Source organism: Labrus mixtus, chromosome 17 (assembly GCF_963584025.1).
Source record: "Labrus mixtus chromosome 17, fLabMix1.1, whole genome shotgun sequence".
Classification (NCBI taxonomy): Eukaryota; Metazoa; Chordata; class Actinopteri; order Labriformes; family Labridae; genus Labrus; species Labrus mixtus.
The window spans coordinates 3,603,296-3,626,320 of record NC_083628.1 but is presented as its reverse complement, the minus strand read 5'-3'; the positions used below and the strand labels follow the sequence as shown (position 1 = coordinate 3,626,320).

Sequence of the window (23,025 nt, the reverse complement as noted above, 5' to 3'; positions counted from 1 at the left end):
CATACTTTTTTTATTACAACGTTTTAATGAAGGCCTTTTACTTCTCTTACAACGAGGTAATGTTGCTTTAAGTAAAGAAAAGGATCTGATTATTTCCTCTAGCCAACAAAAGGAGGATGTTCTTTTAATATACTGGAAAATAAAATGTAACATTTAATGTCAGATGAAGGATGATCAAAGTCTCCTTTCTATCTCTTTAATGAGTGAGCCAGTGGCTGATGTCACTGTATACATTAAAACACTTTTAATATAAACTCTGGACACCGTGAAACCTCATCTCAGAAGCTTTTAATACCCCTGTTCACTCTCCTCTCTCCTCTCTCACACAGGAGGATAATCAGTGTCTGTGCCCGGGGAGGGAAGCTCTAAAAACTCTGCTTTGCTAACCAAAAACAGAAAAAAAAGGAGTGAATATTAAGAATGACAGGGGTGGTTAACGCTCTCCATAAACATCCAGTAGGTGCAAACTGCTGCTGAATTTTAATGTAGCAGGAGGCCGTTTCTGTCGCCTTTGTCAAGGAGGGAGAGAAAGAGGAGAGACAGTTAAATGAGGGGAGGGTTTTTTTTTTTTTTCTTCCCTCTGAGTGTCTGAAAAAGGTTAGCATTAGCTCAATTATTTACCCATCTCATTAGTCCAAGGTAAAGGGGGTCTGACCTAACTGCCCTTCAGAGAGACAGACGCAGCTGAATAATAAAACCGCTGCCTGAATCAACTTTGCATATTTCTTCAAATGGAGCCACATATATACGAGAAATAGATGAATTACCGGAGGGGAAAGGTTTCTAATCTTAAACTTTCAGTCTATTTAGAGGGTTTAATAAGTTTCAAAACAAGGATAAGAGGTTGTTATTATGAATGTTATGAAGTACCTTTGAAGGCAGACTGGAGCACCGGTGCTGGTTTGGGGGCCAACAGGATGCGGCGCGCATACTTGTTGAGGGCGCCGCTCTTCTCGTTGGGCACTATCAGCTGCCGTATGAAGCGCGTTCGGTCTCTGATGTCGTAGTTTTGGTCGTACTTGCCGAGGTTCAGGATGTACTGGGTCAGCAGCTTGGTCTAGGGCGAGAGGTGAAAACATGTTAGCGATCAAACAGCGATAGAAGTAGGAACTTAGTAGTTTACAAAACTGGCAAAAGAGACAGACATAGGCTATATGAACGTGGCGATGAGCTAAGCTGGAGCTCATGAGCATCATAGCTAAAGTACCTTAAAACCTTCAAAACAAATTTAAAACACATCCTGACACACTCTAAAGGATGGTGTTACCTTCCACATGCTATAGAAGAATATAGACCACATGTATGTGAACTAAGAGTCTGCTGTTCATGAGTTAAACTTGAGGATGAAAAAACAATAAAAAATGTCATAAAGCAACATTTTACACAGGGAATGTTTTTGTTTTCTCTAAGAAATAATGTTTGGATACACTTCTCTCACTCTATGTCGGGTTTGGATCTTAAAACTCAAAGATTTGTCCCTCCGTTTTCTTCCTTTTGCATCGTCCCTGACCCATTAGGAGAAGCAAAAGGTGTAATTGTGTTCATTTGAGGAAGCAGCGTCTGGGCTCATAAACCCGGCTCAGAGGCCGGAATCACCCCATCTCACTGAATGAGGCTGTAGACACGGCTCCATTACGTTCAGGACGTCTCATTCACTGCTATATATTTAAACTGGGATCTAAGTTGTGTTCAAGTGTTCAATAACGGCGAGAGAGAGAAGTTAAAGAGAGAGTGAGGGGTCAGTGTGTTTAACAGAATAAATCTCCTGGCATTAATGTTTCATATACCTGTTTGGAGTTGGTGAGGTAAAGTTTGGCTGCCAGGTTGACCGTCTGCAGCTTCACGATGTCCTCCTCCGCTGTGAAAGATTTCGCCATCTTACGGAGGACGTCAGGTGCGATTTTGGGCACCCGCTCACAGTACTCTCCCATCAGCCACAGGATGCTGGCTCGGGCCATCGGGACCTGCAGGTTTGAGTAACAAATACAAAAAAGATTTGCAGGAGTTGTAGAGGAATGTACGTCGCACCCTGCCTATAAGATGCAGAAGAAGATTGTCTTCCTGTGTGAACGTTTTCATTTCGTTCAGCAAACACCACAATGTGCACTTTCTTAAAGGCAGAATATGTGATTTTTTTGATCCAGCAGATGTCGCCCTTGAGCACCAGCATGAAACCAAAACAACTTGCGCTGCATTGTTGTGTTAGCATGCTAATGCTAGCGATCTTTATGATGCTCGTATCTTCACACTGCATGTAAATTTACCTGAAATGAGCGTGATCTAGAAACACAGTTAAGCAGTGAGTACAGTATGTTATTCTTCTTTTCTCTAGTCCCTCAATTAAACAACTTTTATACGCGAGGGGAGGAGTCAGCCTGCCGTCCGGGCGATGTAAACAAAGTGAAGATAGGACTCTGAAAACTCTGAAAACATCACAGACAGTGGGACTCGGGTGTTACACCCATTGTAGACAGTCATGACTCACAGAGTTATTTTCAGAGGAGATACTTGATTTCTATTATATTAAGTGTGAAAAATCGAATATTCTTCCTTAAAGGCTGAATAAAAATGGTAGTCCACAAACTAGTTGGTGACATCATGGTGGGTATTTCCACTTCTTGTCTGTGTCTAAACTTTCATGTCTAATCAATAACAAAGTAGAACGAGGAGTCATACAGTGATGTTGTCGAAGAGCTTGGCCATGTGTTGGATGATCTCGCAGTGCTGGGTGGGCTGAGTCTGAAGCAGCTTCTTGATCACCACCACGCTCTCGGCCACCACCGTCTCTGCAAGAAGACAACACAGCGAAGTTCTCACACAAAAAAAAAAAGGGTAAACAGAAGGGTCGCTGTATTAATATGTGATTAAAGGTGTTTTTACCGTCTCTGTTTGAAAGCAGGAGCACCAGACCGTTGAGACACGTGTCCGTCACCTCGGAGATGTTCGTTGCACATCTGCCGATGGCCTGGATTGTAGCTGCTGCAAACGCCTTGTCCTGGCTCTTCACATAGGTCTGGAAATAACACGAGTGGAAAAGAGGGCGTGGATTACAAAGGGAAACAACCAGAAACGTAAAAGAACAGGCAGTTGGTTTTTAGGTGGTAGGTGGTTTATTAAAGAGCACAAACCTGAAACTCCCTCAGGATAGTCGAGATGTTTGCTTCATTGGCCAGGTTCGTCAGGATCTCCAACTACAAAAAAAATGGTGGAGGATGATTAAACTATGGGTTCATGTAAGGGTCAAAAAGAGGTTGAGCTCGCTTAATGGTGTTTAGAAAGATGTGATAATCCATTGGTCGTGTATCACTTTTTGTAAACCTGTGGCAACGCTGGCAGGAGAATTCAACTACTGTACGTAAATCCAAAGAGATTTGCAAGAATGTGGGAACACAGTTTGGGAAAGTATTGCCTTGATTCCACAATTTAAATGACTAGTATGATTACTTTTAAGTAGATTTTGTGAAGTAGAATTTTTGCCAGTGTTGGAACTGTAGGTGCTCTGTTGTTTTTAGTGCGTTTAGTACATTTTCTTTCCACACGTAAAACACTTTGAATCATCTTTGTGTAAAAGGTGATAAAGAAATAAGGTGTCATGCATTCACTTTCATGCAGTTTGCTACTTCAAAGCTGTGCTAAGTGTCATGATTGTTTTTGTCCAACCTAACCGTTCACTTTCTATCATTTCTACACATTCACAAAGTGCAAAACTTTCCTTCAGGTAAAACAAATATACCTCACAACCAGAAGGATGTTAAATATCTATTCTACTATATGAACATGGTGCTGAATTGATACCTTCAGTGTTTTGATGTGAGTTGCGTCTGTCGATCTCACATAGAAACTCTTCATGTAGGGCTCAAACATCCCCTGTGTGCAGACAATAGATGTTATTTATCAGCCTTTGCAAAACAGCGTACGACACCATTATAGTTGAACTGTGTGCATGCAGACTTTACCTTCCTCTGGATGGACATGGTGGCGATATTCTGCAGCACGATGTACTGAACCTCTCTGTGCAGAAAGAAAGATATCAGACATCAACATGGACTCAGACATGAACGGTTACTTATTAACGGACTCAGGAGAAGGCAGTCAAAAGATGTATTACCTGTGGCTTCTTAGCAGTCGGACCAGTGACTTTGTTACAATGCTGACTTCATGCTTAGGAGCCAAATGCCAATAGAGCTGAGCGACTGACATCACCACCTAAAAAAAATCAGTCAGAAAAAAAATTACTTAAATTCATATGAATCCCAAAACGTTCATAAATCAGCTACTTTGATTTTCTTGCTTTTTAGTTTAATTTTAGTTTCAGTTTCAAACCACCACAGTATTTGTTACACACTTTAACGTTCCTTCATTTTACTGATTATAACACTCCTAAAAGCACTGTGCAACAATAAAATGTTCAAAATGTAATTGTTATAAGTGCAGGTACACAGATCACCAACATGTCTACCCAAACTACTACTCCTCCTTCACATGCATTTCTTCAGGCTCTATAAAGGCACTCATGACGTTTCTCCATAAAAGTCATTTTTCAGCCGAGCTTTAAATAGCGGGCAGACGTGTGTCCATCGTTGCAGGCAGAATGAGCGGGGTTCAGGCGTCTATGAAGATGGAGGATGTCACTGTGTCGTCGCGAGTAAAGACACAGCATGTCACATTTTAATCAACACTTTCATTTGGGAACATTTTTCCTCCCCGCTGCTACACAGCGACAGAGACCTTGAGGCTCCTGGGTGATGGAGATCTGCGCTCACTAGGTGTGTGTTTTTTTTCAATCTTAGGGGAGGTGCACTGTAGCAGGTTTGTCATCATGTTCTGATAGGTTCTTTGTTTTGAGTGTCAAGGTGTGCGAGTTGTATTTTAGTGAGAAAAGGGAATTTAAAATGCATTACTGCTGAACATTAGAGTGTGTTGAAAGCAGACTGAGTTGGTGTGTATCTTTTATTTGTAAGACAGCTGTGAGATACAGGCAGAGGCTAAAATCACAATTGTTTATAACTCTTAAAAGGTTTTAAAAAGCACACTCTATGCACACTTTAACAACGGATTTCAAGTGGACATTCAAGGAACTGCAGATTTTTTGGACTTCTGTTTAATTGTTTAAAACACCAGAGGTCCTGCTTGCCTGAAACCAGTATGTTTTTTTTTGCTGATTACACTTCAAATCAAGGGAATTACAGAAGAAGGCATAGGAAATATAAAAGAATGATTTAGTCTAGGCCCTATTGAGGATTTTACCGAGAAGAAATGGTGGATTCTGAAACTGCTTTAGATGGGCGTCACCTTTACTGTATAGTCAACACAATGAGTTAGGGAAGATGGTGTTCAAGTCGAGTGCAGATCTACTCAAGTTTTCGGCCTGTTGGTGGCACTGTTGGCCTGCCGGTTGGTGCATGCTGAGGCTGTGGTCCTCCAGGCGGGCAGCACTGGTTCAAATCTGACCTGTGGATCCTTTCCCGAATGTCACTTCCCACGATTTCTGACTCTATCCATTGTCCTGTCTCTCAAAGAAGGCATAAAAAGCCCACAGTAAAACGTGTTCTGCCTGTTAAAAGATGTCTTGGTTGCATTTATAGATTCTCTGTACTCATATTTTAAGATGGTATGGCCTAATCTGCTCTATATCGTTTGTGTTATGGGATAGTGATTCATAAATTTGCATGCAAAAACAACTTGTGTAAACAGTCCCGAGCTTTTTGATTTGTCAGCAGCCTAAACAACAGCAGACTGGAGGAAACCTTGAAAAGTAGGAGGAAACATGATGGGGTACTCTGGATGGAAATGTTACTCATGTCAGTGGTTAGTAGCCGAGCTCACTCACAGCGGTGTTCCTGCTCTGCAGCAGAGGTTTAGTGTTCCTGAGCAGCAGCCTGTGATCCGGATCCATGATGTACGGTTTGGCCTCTGTCTCGTCTTTCTTCTCTTCAGAGTCGGAGTCATAAAACGTCTTCTCGTTGTTCTCATCAAACATGGCGCCCTGAAACATAACAAACAGCTTACATCACACTTGAGAATTCAACTCTGTCAAACATCCCAAACTGATTCACATTGGATCGTTAAACTTAAAGATTAATGTTTGATTATAGAAAACTTTGATGTTTGATGTGTTGGGTTGGACTTTCCTGGTAAGTAGTTAGCATAACTGATTCATCTAGAAAGCCTGTTTACTATCAATGACACTTGCAAACTGATCTAACGAGTGCCTTACATCCTTCCAGGGACTGGTAAACTGCGTCCTGGCGTAGCGCGTCAGCATGGAGATGATGACCACCTGTCCCCACTCCTCCACGTCCACCAACAGGTTACACAGCTTCCTGTAGTTCTTATGGATCAGGTCGATACGATCCGGACACACTTCCTCAAAAGCCATCACCACACTGCCGGCTACCAGCTACAAAAAAAAAAAATGATGGGGAGGAGAAATTAGAAGAGAGAGAATCCAACTCGTGAGGGAAATAGTGTTTTTTTTCTAAGTGCATTAACATTTGACTTGATTGAAGCTGTTAAGAGATGCAGATGTTCCATTAGACAAACTGAACAAATAATAGCACTCTTAAATAAAATACATAATATACAGACTCTAGGGAAATACAAACGCTGGTTAACAGCTATAACCCTGGTCAAAAACATACTATAATTGCACTTAAAGAAGCACAATGCCAATTTACATTTTGATTACAAATACACATGGTTCAATCTATGAGTAGAACGCTTGTTAATTGGAAGGAAAATGTTTTGAGTTTTTACTTTTAACCGACTCATTTTAAACAACCCTGTGTTAGAAATCAATCATTGAGGGGGGTTTCTGCTGTATAATAATTTTATTTTACCTCTGGTACAAAACTCATTTTAGGTTCAATTTACGGAGAAAAGATGACAAGGAGGAGGCGGCCACAGCAGCTGAGAGAGAGCCAATAATCAACCGTGCTTTATTGGTAAGAGGAAAAAACCCATTTGGCTGTTGCATACCCCCCCCCCCCCCTTTTCTCTGCCTGCTGGCTCTCTGACAGACTGAGAGACTGAGTGAGTGACATGGTGGTGTATTAATATGCAAACAGCATTATCATGGGCAGGCGAGGGTGAAGAAGAAGAAGAGGAGGGGAGCAGAATCTGGTCTTCCCAATTAAAGCCTGGTGGCCTCTGGTGGCCCCTGTGGGAACCCGGTGCATTTACCCATCAGCATTGTCATGAGCCTGCATTGATTGTGTGTGAGAACGTGTGTGTGTGTGTGTGTGTGTGTGTGTGTGTGTGCATAGCTGCTGCCTGAAGAGAGAAATCTGGACTTTAAATCCAAATGACAGTTAGCTTCATTCACACACTATCATTGATGAGTAGATTACTAGAGGGTCAAACTAGGACATCTGATGGCATCACACTGATTCTATAAAGTTATTGAAATTCTACGTACATTCAAGTAGAAGCAGGGACATGTGTCGTGCAGGTAGCTGCAGCTGGTGGAGTTACACAATAAAACAAACTCAGCCTTTGGAGATTGTAAATACTATTATTATTAAGAGTGCATTTGTATAAAATAGGTAGATCTGGAGTGGATTTTTTTAGACTACTACCAATTTTGAGAGGGGAGAACAATTCTCTGAATCCTAAATTTGTGGTAGATGTACAAAGTTTATGAGCTAGAATGGAACTAGACCTTTAAATTAGTTGTATTGTATTACATTACCAGTTCTCTTTCACCAGCAGAGGGCGCTATATGGATTACAACAAGCATCATCACTCTCCAGAGTGTCGAGCGGTGATGCGCCTACATGCACAGTTACTTTCCAGTTGAGTGACCATCTTGTCTTTATTATACTGAATATCTTTTCCACAAGTGTTTGATAAATGCACAAGAAGGATCGACGCTACAAACGTGTAAATCTGTATCTATGTATCACTAAAGATCGAACATAGATTTAAGAAAGATATCGGCTGATTTATCGGTATCAGATTTAACATAGATATCGGTATCGGCCCCAAAATATCATATCGGTCGGCTCTACTTCTCAGTTAATATTTCTGCAATCGTATTACTCTGTAGGTGAACCGGCTTAAAGAAGTCAATTAGAACATGTACTTTCAGCATGTATTGATGTGTAGTTTTTGCATCCTCCCTTTCAGCCTCTCCTGTCTCCAAGGCTATTACAGGGAGCCTCATATCTGAGCGTGTAGATCCCTTCAGCAAGGCTTTGTGCATTCTCCACCAACTTCCCCCATTAGACACACGCTCCAAGGTAAACTACATGCACCATCAACAAAACTGACACCCCAATCTATGGAGTTCACACCCCCTCCTCCCTCCTCCTCGAACCATATTATCTACCCTGCGTGACAAGCCAGTAATGGAAAAATCACACTAAGCAAATGGTTCTTCTAATAACAATAAATTTCCTATAAAATTATGAAGGGCCCAAACCGTTTCCTTGCATCTATTTTGCTATGAATTCTAATTAGGGTGCCAGAGAGGCAGAGAGTGCTGGGTCATCACGCCAGAGACAACGTGCGCCGTTTTGATTGATGGCCCGGTGTGGGGTCGGCTTATCCTCCCTTTCGCTCGCTTCTCGTTCCTCCTCCCTCCTTTTTCTCTTAAATTAATGGGCATCTCACCTAGCCCCTAATCATAGCACCCCCCCCCCCCCCCCCCGCCTCCTCCCCCTGCCCCTCCTTCCTGTTCTCATTTCAATTTTGCAGAAGGTGCAGGGGGGAGGGAGGATGGGAGGGATCGATCATTTATCTTGTAATGGCTGGATAATAGATCCATCACGGTAAAACAGCTGCACAAACTCCTATGTTGTCTCTGTCATCAGACCTTCCCATTTTCTCTTTAAACCATCTTGCAGCCCCTTATACCACCCCCCCCCACACACACACACACACGCCCTCTGTGTGTCACAGCCATTTAACCAAACAGGTACATCTGTAAAGGTAAATGTCAGGAGCGGCCTGAACAATAAACAAATGTTTCCTTCTTCTAGCAGCACAGTGACATCTGCTTAACAGTCTTTAGTTTAATGATTGATGTAAAATTGGGTGATTAACTTCACATACAGAAAACTGTAACAAACCTACAGCATGCTGCCTTCAAAAAAATAAGTAACAATAGAGCTTTGAAACAGGATGTAGAAACAGTACTAGGGGTGGGAATTGCAAGAAACCTCATAAGATATAACACGATAGGTCACAAAATGATACGACTCGCATGGCACGATAACTATAAAATCATGATACGGCGATTCTCAAATGATAAAGAAACCACAAGACAATCGTATAACCATACATCACAGTTGAGGAAAATTATTAAGACTTGACTCCATACAAGAAAACTCAGTTGACTCAGGTGGCTTACGTTGAGAATACTCATGAGGAGACATGATTCAACATCACACTTCTGTACTCGTGTCTTGCTCAATCACATCTTCAGAACTTTTCGAAAGGCATCGCACATATCCCAAAAGACATTACCATTATCAGGGTCACATTGACCCACCTAGACTAATCTGTGACGTCAGTAACACTGGAGCAGACAATAAGTCTACCAAACACCCTTGCAGATGTCGGGAAAAACTGTTGACACTCTCTGAGCTGTACTTGGTGTTCTAATAACAGCTGAACTCTGTCAGGTCTGACTGACATTAGAGAACAGTGAATAAACCTAATGACGTCTGTACATTATAATCTAAATAACCACAGAAATTCCACCACAATCACCATATCTGATTAACTGAAGAATATAAAACACTGGCTAAGTAACACAGCTTAGAGGCACTTTATGCAAATATAATGCAACTATTTTTTTTTACCTATGGTCAGTGTCAAACTATACTCTCCAACCAACTTTCTATTAAAAACAAATTCCTTTCACATGTTTTTTATTTTTCCATTCAAGCATTAAACTGTCAGCTGGAGCTTTTGTTTGGATTTCAGTTTGTTAATTGTCTTTAAACCATATAGATACAGCTGCAAGAAAGAGGAAGGAAAATAAAATAATGAATAAGAAAAAAAGAAAGGTGAGTTAAAAAATATGCATAAACCCAAAGCTAAAATAAAACTCAGGGTTGTTAATTTGTCAGACATGTAAACGAACTTTTGCAGCACTCCTCATGACAAGAACGTTGCTGTTTATGTGCAAAGTGTTTGAGTCCTCCTTTACATCCCCCCCACATGTTCTCACTCAGTGACACCAGGAGCCTCTGCATGCTCTAACACAACTCTAGGACAACCGTACATCTCTTCACTCTCAAGCCAAGCAGAGAAGGTAATAAAACAGCAGCCCGACCGACCTTTGTCACGGGACTTCTAAATGCTACATGCTGCTGTCCTAGCATCATAAAAATGCATGGCTTGTTAGCTGTTAAGTGTCCACTGTGTTTGGGCTTTCCACCATTCATCAGCGACTGATAGTGCTTGTGTGAGTGTCTGTGTGATGATAGTGCCCTCTCTCTCCGTCCCCAGATTCACAGTGTGAGCTCCAACAGGGTAGAAGTCATCTGTCTTCGTTAGCGTCTGGGGCTAAATATGCTATGCATCTGGCACTGGGCTCTCCATCCCCCCCGTTGGCCTGAGCTGCTTTGTTTTGTTTGTATAACATAAAGGTAGACGCTCTGAATACATAATGACAACAAACTATGCACATACAAATACAACGCACTCTGCATTCTGTGGCCAACGTCTAAATATTTGAAATTGGCATTTAAGCCCCCTTGGTATTCACTGTGACCTCTTCAAATTAATGTGCTGCCTACTGACTTCTAATGAACTGTCTGCATTGTGTCTGTGACGCCTCTAAACACAGAGTTTGAGAGTCCGACTCATTTATGGTCCATTTCAAGGAATAAGAAAAAAGAAAAAAAGAGAAGAAGTTGGCCTTTGAGAAAATTAAGCTGACACTAGCATCAGTGCGAAAATTCCTTCCAAATGGACACTTAACAAGGAGCATCTGAAGATGTGCGGGTTTAAGTGGGTGTTAACAAACCGTGGCATTGCCGAATGAGCTGTGTGATGGAGGGCTGAGGGGGGACAAGCGCTTGACTGGGGCGCCCTCCAGTGGTCTGGATGTTCCTGCGTGTATCAAATGCATTGCTGTGCTGATCAGGGTGTACTCACTGTGCTTTTGTCTTTCAATAGTTTCTCTATCACTTCGATCAGCTGCTCTTTCTGGTCTGGATCCAGGCTGAGGTCAACACAGAGAGATAGAGAGAGAAATGTAGTTATTTACATGACATGAAAACTTATTAGACTTACAAATTCAATTATGTCTCCTCTGTGTGCTCAGAATGCAGAGGTGCCTTTGAGCTTACAGTGAGTCAGATCAGACATGTTCCCTCTGATACTGAACCCCATATCATCTTTATGTAGTCTATAGTAGGGCTGGCAAACTGTTTGAAACTTTTCAATAAAACATGTTTTTAAAAGGTTACACAATGAATTGCATTTGGTGTCTCATAAAGACTCAAAAGTTATGTTTGTGTTTCTTACAAACAGACAGAGCAGAAGAGGAGGAGACACTGTCTTAATTGCACGGACAGATTGGCAACGTTTTGGTACCGAAACGTTGTAAAATAGTAATTTAGGCCGCTGAAGTACGGGTCACCCTCCGCTGGCCTGCACTCACACTGCTCCAGTACTAACCGGGCCTCAGCACGGTTACCTCTTGTACATAACGTTGCAATAAAACACATGCATGGCTTTACGTGATCATGAAGCGTGTTTAGTTTACAACACAGGCGGACTCAAAAAAGTGGTTAAGTCAGCAAATCAGAGAACATGACTGCTACTTTAATGACTTTGTTTGAGTCATTTGAGTCAGATACAGCGAGATAACTCTGGGATTTCTCCATAATGAAGGCTGTCCACGTTATGTACCCGTGCTTGTGCTCGTGCATGAACTGTACCGTGCCGAAGTACACCTCTTCCAACCGTGCCAGGGCGTGGACCGGAGCACTCACACTAGTCAAAGGAACTGGACTTTGAGGGTGAAGCGGTACAGATTGCCTAGTGTGAGTGCACCCATAGCCAGTGTACAGGAGCTTGATTTACATTTTTGGTCATTAAAAACAAGACATTTCTTAATTTGGGGTTACCTAGGCCTTCTTTTTTTTCTGCAGTAACAGGTTCCGATATCATTCCATTTTTGTTGTTTAATCCTGGCATTGTGACAAACCTACTCTATAGTGAGACATATATTCAGACACTTGTGAATTATACTGCACTTATGTCACCACTAACAGGTATAGTCTTAAATGGTCTTATTTATGGGCACATAGAATTGGGAGGTTGTCTGCAGAAAGAAGTGTGAAAGCCAGTTAATCAGTCAACCAATAAATCAGTAGATTGGCATAAAATAAACCATAAAGTAAGGAGTCTTAAACCATTGATAGTTTAAGTCATTTTCAAGCTAAATGTCCCACCCCTTGACGTTTTAAAGCTTGTAATGAAAAGAGGATTTCTGAATGTCATTACGTATAGCAGTACTAAATGTTTGGGAGTCTTGGATTGTTGGTTGTATAGAAAATATGAATTTAAATCACCATAAAGAGTTTTTTTTGGAAATGATTCATCGTTTTCTATCATTTCAACAGAATGTATTTTTAAAAATAATGGCTGGCTTGTATGTATTATATAGAGCTCTAAAATAAATTGCACCCTCAAATGAAATGGAACAAAATAATCACAGTGCACTGTATCATAAAAAAGTAGGATATCTGACCTCGTCTTGCAAAGAATTATCACCGGATATCAGCCATGAAATGAAATGTTCGACTGATATATTCAAGTCTAATTTTGCTCATATCTTCGAAACATGCCAATCTTATAAAACCTCAACTCATAAGAGAACTTTAAAACCCCCTTTATATAAACATTAGCCAACATTTACTGATCACTTCACTGCTCAGAAATGAGGTGGAGAAAAAAGCTTATAAGCTAAGAAGGGCAGAGATGAGCTTCTGACCAGGTGATATCAGTGTTGATAATTTGCCTAAACCATCAAGAACATTTCACTTTAAAGAACAGAAACGTACCTGTAGAGCTTCTGGATAGCATGGGCGGAGGTCTTCCTGACATACGGGGACAGGTCAGCCGCTGACTCCTTGATGGCCAGCATCATGATGGGGACGATTATAGAGACCCGGATGCTGGACAAAACCCTCAGTGCGCTGGCTCTGATGAACTGGTTTGGGTCCTGTGGAAGAAATACAGAAAAAAAAACCATTTGTAATTGTTTAGAGCGATTTTTTCTACTAATGAAGGTTAAAAAATAGAAGTTATCATACAGCTGGATATCAGAAAATGTGTGGATACCAAAATAACTGTGATCATGTGATCGTAATTGGAAGCAAAAGAACATCAAGGTTAGAGATGATATACAACTTTCCGCACAGCAACAACACTAATGTCCTGCACTTTATGGTAAAGCACACGGTTAGGATCACAGCATAATGGTATATTTATATGTGAGTTACAAAAGAAGAGAAAATAAATGAGGTCAAATGTTACCTTGAGGGCCCGCTGGAAGGTGCTGATGGAAAGCAAAGCCAGGTCCTGCTGCTCCTCTGCGTACCTCACCAGGTACACATACACCAGCTTCTTAAGCTGCAAAGGACAATTACAGTCAAACAGCAATCAATTCAAACAGCTGGGGGAGAAAATTAAAGCAGCACATGGGGAAAACAATCTGTGGAACCAGCTGTGTTCTCAAACTTTCAGTGCCAGGACGTGCTGCATGTTTCTACCTCTATTTGGAGAAAAAAACAGAATTGAATGAAACAACGGGGAGAGTCTCCTCTTAGCCGAACTTTTCTGCAGTTTATTATTTCACGGGGTGGGAGAGAAGTCGGTAAAGAACGTTTAACAGATATCACCAGATGCAGATGCAGACGCGATGCTGTGTTGTTTCAGGCAGAGAAGGATTTTTTGTTTCTTTTTAGAAATTGCCATTGAATTCCCCCCCGCCCCTCTTGTCTTGTGTTTTGGCTTCTACATGATGTCTTTTCTCACAGGAAGGCCTGACATAACATTTGAGCTGCGTTCTGCCCCATGTAGCCAGAGGCCAAAGGTTATACCTCCTGCTGATTCACTACAGCTTCTCAGATCAAAGAATTACCATCGCTGATTTCTTCCTTTGAGGCTGCAGATTTACGAGTAATGAAACTAGAATAAAACTGGGTATGAGAAATGATGACGGACTTCATGAACCACTTCTAAATAAATCTAAGAGCCGGTTTAAGGTTGAGGTCAGGGGTAATAAAACATTTTAGGTACAATCCCGAGAGCTTAATTAGTAATCAGCACCGAGCCTTCTAATGCAGTGAGTATCGACCTGCAGCAGTGCTCCACAGTTCTCAATCATCGTTCTGGTCATTACTGCTGGAATTAATGGCATTACTCACTATAAAAGGAGACACCACCCATCTGGCCCTTAAAGGGACATTCTGCTGGTATAGACCTGGGCCCTTATTCTAACATATTTTGGGTTTTGAATTATTTCTAGCAAACGTTGTTGCATCTGAAGGCAGCAGCGATAAAACCGGCTATAATGGTTTAAACACAATCCCTGCAGACAAATTAACCCCATCTCCCCGACAGGCTATGATTATTATTTAAAGGGGACATATTGTGAAAAATCCACTTTTACAGTGTTTTTGAACATATATTTGGATAACCTGACCCACAAAATGTGAAATAAATCCATCCAGTCCTTTGTTTGTGGTCTGCATAAGTCTTACAACACAGAGAAAAATGCTCTGTTTCAAATGTGCTCTCCTTGTGACATCACAGTGGGATTCTGGTAAAACAATCCCCTCCCCTCCCCTGGTATCTCCACCCATGGACTCCACCATTAGCCTAGAACAAAACTTTTGTGCAGGTCCGACATTTTTATTCTCGCTACAGAGGAGTGATGTCTACGGGGAAAACTCAGGGGGCGGGGCTCATTACATTTAAAGAGACACACACACCAAAACAGAGCGTTCTGAGAGAGCTGGTTTATACAGGGTCACAAACCTCCTCTGGTGCTTGATTCATGTTATATTTTGAACAAAGCTCAGCACAGATGTTTCATTTAGACCACAGGGGGACTGTTTGAAAAGGTGGAGGAGGGGGATGATATGTCCTCTTTAAACGGACTGACAACATTTGACAAGGGCTCTCTAAAGAGATAGACCTTCGTGGGGCAGCTGAGGCTCAGTTGGTCGAGTCGTCGCCTCTCAACCGGAAGGTCGAGGGTTCAATCCCCAGCTGAGCAACCTTAACCCCTCATTGCTCCCGCTGCTTCGGTGGTGGTGTATGATTGGATTAGTGTCGTAGTTACTCTCTGATGTACGTCGCTTTGGATAAAAGCGTCTGCTAAGTGAATTGTAACATCGCAACCTTCTCTGTTTGTGACCTTCCAGACCTCCATTGACAAAAACAGTGATTTTCAATTTGCAGAACACATGAGTTTCTTATCTGCAGCTGCTTCTGTTGGTTGGTTTGTAGGTGTTATTGTGTCTTCGGTGTCCAAGGACGGATCCAATAAATATTTTGGTAACACACAATAACAAGAACAAACTAACCAATCAGAGTAAGAGTAGAAAGGTATCATCCCTGTTGTGCAAGGTCAAATTATTGTATTTGTGAGTGTAGTATGGTGGCTTTGAAGAGAGCAAATAAACAATAGATGCTCTGGTTTAAAAAAAAAACACAAAACGTATTTATTTTGACCCGGTTAGTATTTGATAAAAAGCCTGACAACTTTTTTCAGACTAAATGAAAACCTTTTGATGATTTCTTCTCATGTAATTTCAATATACACCCATAGAAGTCTATAAAAGGCAAAACACACACTTGCTTTGTGAAGGAGCAGAAGTGATCCAAGAAAATTAAAGTTTGTCAACATTAAACCATGCAGCCTTTTCAATAACATGCATGTTCTTGTGCTGTTTCCTCATCAGAGCGGATCAATGGCGGCCATTTTTAGAGCAACATGCTGCCAAGTGAGGCAAATGTTGGAGAGCGAGGAACAGAAACCAAGAGAGAGGAGGGGGGAAACTTGCGCTACCTTAGCAGCTGGTGTATCTGAGGCGCGGAGAGAGGAGACGTGACTGTGGGCTTTCTCCTGCCAATTACCTCCACCCACCTGCTCCACTACCCTGCCATGAGCTGCTTCTGCTGCATGCCTTACACACAGCGACCAGCTACAGGACCCCCCGCTCACACGCCGCCCCCTCACCACTACCTGATTATTCTGCTGCTGCTAATCAATATTCACAGGCTCAGGGTATGGGAACCCCTCTGAAGCTGTTGCTTAGTGTTAGGTCAGTCACTGGAATAGTCCGAGAACACATCTTTCATTGCTCACACGTCACATGATTTAACAGTTAAAGATTTACACCGGCCTCGACTGCACGTTTTAACTTTTGCTGCTGCATCAATTTCTCTATGTTGTTCTTGTACTGTACAGGACACCGGTAGCGTAGTGGTTAGTGCGCGTATACGTTGCATACGTTTTACATTTAAAACCAAGAGGCTTTGTCCACTACTTCCTACCATCGTGTTTGGTTTCAAAGCCCAAAAAGAATTAAAAAGCTCGATTTAAAAACCTCACTCAGAGCTGAACAGGCCCAAATCAAAAGAAGGTGTCACCTGTTGCAGAAAGATACTTTAACAGTTTAATACACTGATTAAAAGAAAAATCAAATCAGATGAATGAGTGACTTTCTGGCTGTGTTACACCCCTCTCTCTCTCTCTCTTTTTGTATTTTACTCTGAAAGTCTCAAAAAGGCCAAAATAGTAGAATAATTTGACCCCAAAAAACAACAACAGAGGACTTTCATTTTTCAATCCCAGAATCTAAATTGTGTTTTTAATCCTCCACAAAATGTGTAATGCACCTATAGGTTGAGTGTAAAAATCTAAGATTAGAAACTTCAACGTGTGTGTATGTGTTTCAAAATTAAATTAAATGTGAATACGCTTAAGATCGTGCTGAAAGTTAACAGTGGTTGTTTGTTTTGTTTATATACAGTAAATATTTCAATGTACAAAATATAGATGTGCTGACCGACCAGAATAATCTTTCATTCATTGTTTTTTGCGTCATTCTCTGTGAAGTTTGTCTGTTGTAAAAAACTGAATTGGGCATGAAAGTAATAACTTAATTTAGCAAATGCTTTCAAGTGAAGACGGCTTCAATCAGCCTTCTGGTTTTTTCCCGTTTGAGGAAGTTTCCTCCGTAATGTCACGCAGAGTAATCACATGCCGTGTCACGCAAATTTAATGAGTCATAAAAACCAACCCTAAAGATGATAAATGTATCAAAGATGTTTTTTATCTGCAATAAACTGCTGAAAAATGTCATACCTCAATGTTCTTACTCGCAACGTTCTTCACGACAGCAGGAAACAGCTCGGAGGCGTTTTTCCCTTTGGCAATCAGCTGAAAACACAAAAGAATAATCAGACATTTTTATCCCTAATGTTAAATCTAACAGCTGACAGAATACACATCAACCCTGTCAGTCATTTTAAAAAGAATATATGAGAATACCCATGATGCACTCACCCCTACGACCCTTTTCATGGCCTCCAGTTTGAGCGACTCCTTGTTGCTCTCCAACATCTCTTTAAGGTCTTCATTCCTGACGACAGAAAAAAACAATTAGTTAAATCACACGCTTACCTACGGAAGCCCAAAGAGGACACGCATCCATGTATTTTATTTTAATCCATTTTCTGTGATAACAAATACAGTCTCAACGTATTTATCTCATGATTTCAGGATAACAACGCTGGTTTCCTGTGATAAAAAGTTCATTTCAATGGTTTTCCTCAAGATGTGGAGAAATCAACTCGTTATCAGTGGAAAACTTGAGTTGTTATCTCGTGGTTACACTGTTAAAAAGGATCAGATATCTTGAGAAAACAAGCAGAAATTACTTGTTATGATGGGAAAATGGAGTTACACAAAATGTATGAATGCATGTCCTCTTGGGGCTTCTGTAACGTACACTGTTTATATTACGGTCAACAACAGAGGAGGCCCAGTGAGCACCGCTGGCATGACTCGACTAATCAGTTTCAAGAGTTAAAGCTTGACCAAAGGTAGTGTGAAAGCTGCATGTATGTAACATCTGTGTCCACTTCACTGATGAAGGGTCACATAGGCCCCTGAAGACCAAACTGAGCCGTACAATGTTGGGCCTATAGGAGCCTCCATTAATCTGCAAACAGACAATCAACAGCAACACAACAGTAAGAACGTCAGCTTTACCAAGTCTGCACTCACACGGTATAACAATGCTCATTCCTCGACTAATACTGTGACACATTGTCATTGAGCCACTGAACAAGTTGTTTGTCACATTCACAAAAAGTAGGGTTGTCAACAATATCTGAATTTCAAACCTCGATACGAAGTACAAATCAACATTGATACCACATTGGTTCCGATACCATGGCAACAAAAACAGAAGTCCTAGGCGAGACTGTCTAAACTGCACTGATACTACTACTTTGCAACGTTTTGGTGTCAATAGCCGATGTATTTGTGAAATTAAAGTTAAGGCTCCGCCGCTTCAGGCGAGGACGCTAGGGATCCTGTCCAAAGCGCTCAACTCGCCGCTTGATGGGGCGTATACCATCTCTTGACTTTTCCTCTAACACCATCTTCACATGCAAATAATTTGATTCATGACAAAAATGTTTGAAAAGCTAATGACAATACCTATCAGCCTCAACCGTACCTAGTATATTTTGGGCTAATTAGCTAGCGTAACCATGCTAAGATGCTGAACTTGGAATGGTAAAACTGTAAACATTGGTCTTTAACACCGTCACTGTGAGACGTTTAGTGACTTAAATGAGGGAGTGGCTTAAAAACACAGCTGTGCAGTTTAAATCAGGTCTATTTAATAACTCGTTAGAGCAACTCAAATGTCTTAATTCAAAGTTTGAAGAGTAGTTTCATTCAAATTCTATGAATCATTGTGAGGTTTACGTTTGAAGGCTGGACCATGAAGAATACATTTATATTTAAATAATAAATGGATTGTTGTTTTAATTGACTTTTTAAGAAGGTGCAATAATCTACAAGGATTTAATTACAGGAGGTTGCAAACTTCCAGCTGAGCAACATAATGAGTAAACAACAACAAACTTGTGTCAAAGGTTAAATAATATTATTTACTGTAAGTCACCATCAGAGTGCTGTGGTTACTCTTACTACAGAACAGTACCCGCTCTTGTGTATCTCCTTGGGGCTATGTTTGTTTTGTGTGAGGGCCTGTTCCTCCTGACTGAGTCCGGTCCTCAAACTGAGTTGTAAGTTCTCAGCAGACACCAGCGCCGTCCTCATGGCTCCCACGGCGTCCGAGCGCAGAGAAGACAAACCGGCATCCATACCGCCCGTCCTCCACAGCTGTTCAGTAAAGCATTCCTTCTGTGAAGCGTCTACAGAGTCCGAACTGACTGGATTTAAAGTAACTCCGGAGTGGAACAGAGTCGTGGTAATTACTTTCCTTCAGGCTGTGTGTCTCTCGGCTTTATTTACAGTTGTCTTCTCCTTCTCGCTCTTGTTCATAACTGTCAGATCTGGAGAGAGTGGAAAAAACGGCACACGCTCCGCTGGCTTCGTTCCTGTCACTCACTTCTCCCTTCTTCTTCTCTTGGGCAAAAAAAAAAGTCACAAGATGCCCCGTCAGCTATTAAACAACAAGTCATGCTTGAGGGTAGAGCCTGCTCAGATGAGACTTTTTTTTTTTTTTTGCTTCTGCTGTACGTTCCTTGTGAAACTTCCTGTAGGTCAGCTCTCGTCTCACTGATGTAGATTTAGTTTTCAATCTCACCTGCTGTCTCTCTGTGAATGTGACTCTGTGGTCACTTCCCTTTAGGGTAAAAAAAAAAAAAAAGAAAAAAGGAGGGCCTTATCTACACTGGTGGGTAAACACTGTGATACTTTTCATCACCTCCACTGTGACTGCACGATAATCCACTGAAGCTGAGAGAGAATACGCTGCCAAGTTTGGCCAGCACAGGACAGGCCCACATGTAAGATAACAGCGGCAAAATGAATGCCAGGAAATACCCGTTGAGATGTGAATGTTAGAAAAAGGTTTCTGGGAGGGCGCACGTTTTTTCTTTCTACTCTTTTGTTTGAGAGAAAATTGCCTTAGTCCCTAAAAGTCTCAGACAATGACTTGCTATACATGTCTACAATAACACCGCCGTTTATTTCAGTCACACTGAACATTGTTTTTATGTCTTGTTTTTTAAACCCAGCGGTCCGTCAGCGCCACGGTTTTGCTATTCTGCTATATTGCTATATTGGGTGTCACTCCCAATTGAAGTCTTTGGGAGGATTGGGATTAACTCCCAATTTCCACATACTCTGTGCACGCCCGCAGTCCGTCAGCGTCGAGCATTCGCTGCCTTTTTACTACAAATACCAGAACACCAGAATTCTAAACTTCAATATGATACTAGTACACATTAAACAATATCAATACCTGTTTCGTTACCATGGAAACAAAGCCCAGGGCATCCCGAATTTGTGAACTTTCCTTGTTTTTAACTTCCGACCTGCACACAACGATGGTACAGGAAAAGTCTCTGATCACTAACAATGCACCTTTAAAATAAACATTTGATAATGTATAAAAAGGTTTGATAATTTGAGAGAAATAAAGCTAAATTCTGTTTTAGCCTCTTAACTCTGCATGGGTTTTTGGGAAAGAAAAGATGGACATTGTTCACTGGTCATGGTTGTTTATAGGCTGAAGGAATTCAAGATACATTAAGAAAACAGCAGACTGAGAAATTAATTAAATGACACGATTTAAAAGATCATAATTTCAGCTACATAAATGAGCATATTTTCCTTTAGTCACTGGTTGAAATATGATTGCTTTATACATGCAGGATGAAAAAGTTGTGTCTTAACAAATAGACCAACATGAAACGAGGCTGAATGCCTTCAGAAAACAATGTTCAAGATCAACATCCTAACTTCACTGCAGTTCAAATCCCACAACAAATCCATACAAACCAAATTACTCAGACACTGTGAAAAGCCTCCTCAGTCACAGATAACAAATTAGTCACATGTCTCCATGCCTGCATGGCACAGAGCTTCCAGTCAGCGAGGAGAAAAGTCTGTTAGAGTCTAAGAAAATGCAGGAATGTTGCTGAGCAATTTCAGATAACAAAACTACAACTTGATTTATCAGAGACGGCTCCCCATTCGCCCTCAAACAAGCATGGGCCAACTTTAATTTGAGAAATATGCAACACACATAACATGCGAAACTGTGTGTGCAACAATCACGTGAAATACTTGTGCTGGCACAAGTCAGGATGCACAGATGTAGGCTTTGTGGATTGTGTTATTACAAGCACACAGAAGCATCATTCACACTTCTTTTTTTTTCTCTCTCTGGACTCCCAGACTTGGTTTAGAGGTAGGCAGACATATGACCTCGCCTTGCCTGACAGGGTAGATGGTCATGTGAGGTGGATTAGAGGGTCGTTTTAGTATACAAAGCAACATTTAGTGCAGAGAATGTCAAAACAAAATGCTTAATTAAACACAGAGAGGAGATACACAGTGACCTCTGATATCTGGAAATCTTGAAAGACATAAATCTGATTTAATCATTACCAGATCTACACATGAAGCTGGGGTAGTGTGTGTGGCTTATGACCAAATCAGAGTCTGAAACCACATAAACTGTATTTAGAGTTTGCAAGCCTATATATACTTGGGATTTGCTGCCCTCTAGTGGTAAGTCTGTAAGATGAGGCTCAAAACAGAACCAGAACATGCTGACAATCTAGTTTCAGTTTGATGAAAGGTTGGCTACATGTTGTTTTGACAAGCTAATGTGACAAATTAATGAAGAGGGTATAGAGACGTTTCCATGGCGATATGAGAAACTAACTGAGAGTATTAGTATAGGTGCTACACCATTAATGGCAATGTCAATGTTATTACAATATGAGTATCCTGCATTAAAAAGAGAAGCAAAAGTCTGGATTTATAGCAAAAAAAAAATATGAATGAATTTTGAATGTAAACAAGCAGAGCTTACCCACGCAGCATTAGGGATGCAATAATACACTGTACTCAGTATACTGGGTTCACCATACGATTATATATCATATATTTCTAACCCTAACCCTCCTGAGGAAGAGAATATGTTTACCGGCGATGTATCCATGTATAATTAACATGCAACAGAAAGACAGCTTTCAGTAGCAGATCCCGCTTCCTTACGCAGCGGTCTTTGACGTAGTATCTGTTGTTTCCATGGCAACGATAGACATGTTTTGTCTGTCATGGCGGCTCTGTCACGGCAGCCGCCACGAAAGACACACGCTGTTACACCTGTACCAATGCTAATGTAACAAACTCAGTAGTTACTGCAACATAGAACTATGTAATCACACTTTGTATGTTTTCTCATATTGTGAAGGACACGTGTTAGGTCCAAATGAGTCTCTTGTCGTTATAGATTCTTCTAGCTCAAACTCTGAAAAAGAGCATCTAAATCCAGCTCACTTTTCCCAATTTATTTAAAAAACAAGAATGATAGTAACAACAACAACAACAACAGGTAGTTTTTTTGCAAGCAAATTCAAACCTCTCCTTTCAAATAAACACACAAACCATTAGAAAAAGATCACTGACATGAACATTTTTGAGACTGACTAGATTTTTTAGAGGTTATTAAGGACGCACTAAGGAATCTAAAGAATTAATCTATATACTGACGTATCAGTAAAGTTAACCAGGTGCTGATAAAACTGTCATACACAAACAAACCTTCAGACATGTGATACTGAACACAAGTTAACCACTAAAAACCAGCATGTGCCTCCACAGCGATATCACTGTTTAACAGAGGACTTAACGCACTTCAGAGTCGTTGACAGGACTCAGGTCGATTCAAATAAAGTTAAAGACAGCTTTAATGACACGGTGTAGTTCTCTCCTGCTTTCTGTTTCTCATTTGAATACAACAGTATGATAAGACCAGTCCGGTCCAA

General features: G+C 41.1%; 1 protein-coding gene across 2 annotated transcripts in view; it reads right to left on the bottom strand.

Moving 5' to 3' along the window:
- Positions 1–23,025, bottom strand: part of ap3b1a (adaptor related protein complex 3 subunit beta 1a) — a 59,425-nt gene that overhangs the window by 34,420 nt on the left and 1,980 nt on the right. Inside the window, exons 1-16 of one of the 2 annotated variants that reach the window (XM_061061430.1) lie at positions 19,218–19,760; positions 17,546–17,621; positions 17,345–17,419; positions 13,501–13,596; positions 13,026–13,186; positions 11,110–11,176; positions 6,218–6,400; positions 5,831–5,986; positions 4,109–4,206; positions 3,957–4,011; positions 3,796–3,867; positions 3,129–3,191; positions 2,881–3,013; positions 2,677–2,786; positions 1,788–1,964; positions 871–1,057 (exon numbers count right to left, since the gene is read on the bottom strand). In XM_061061430.1, coding sequence (XP_060917413.1) covers positions 871–1,057; positions 1,788–1,964; positions 2,677–2,786; positions 2,881–3,013; positions 3,129–3,191; positions 3,796–3,867; positions 3,957–4,011; positions 4,109–4,206; positions 5,831–5,986; positions 6,218–6,400; positions 11,110–11,176; positions 13,026–13,186; positions 13,501–13,596; positions 17,345–17,419; positions 17,546–17,621; positions 19,218–19,381 — 1,873 coding nt within the window. In that variant the 5' untranslated portion in view covers positions 19,382–19,760. Of the gene's footprint in view, positions 1–870; positions 1,058–1,787; positions 1,965–2,676; positions 2,787–2,880; positions 3,014–3,128; positions 3,192–3,795; positions 3,868–3,956; positions 4,012–4,108; positions 4,207–5,830; positions 5,987–6,217; positions 6,401–11,109; positions 11,177–13,025; positions 13,187–13,500; positions 13,597–17,344; positions 17,420–17,545; positions 17,622–19,217; positions 19,761–23,025 lie in introns of those variants that run through there. The other variant, XM_061061431.1, reaches the window with a different exon arrangement.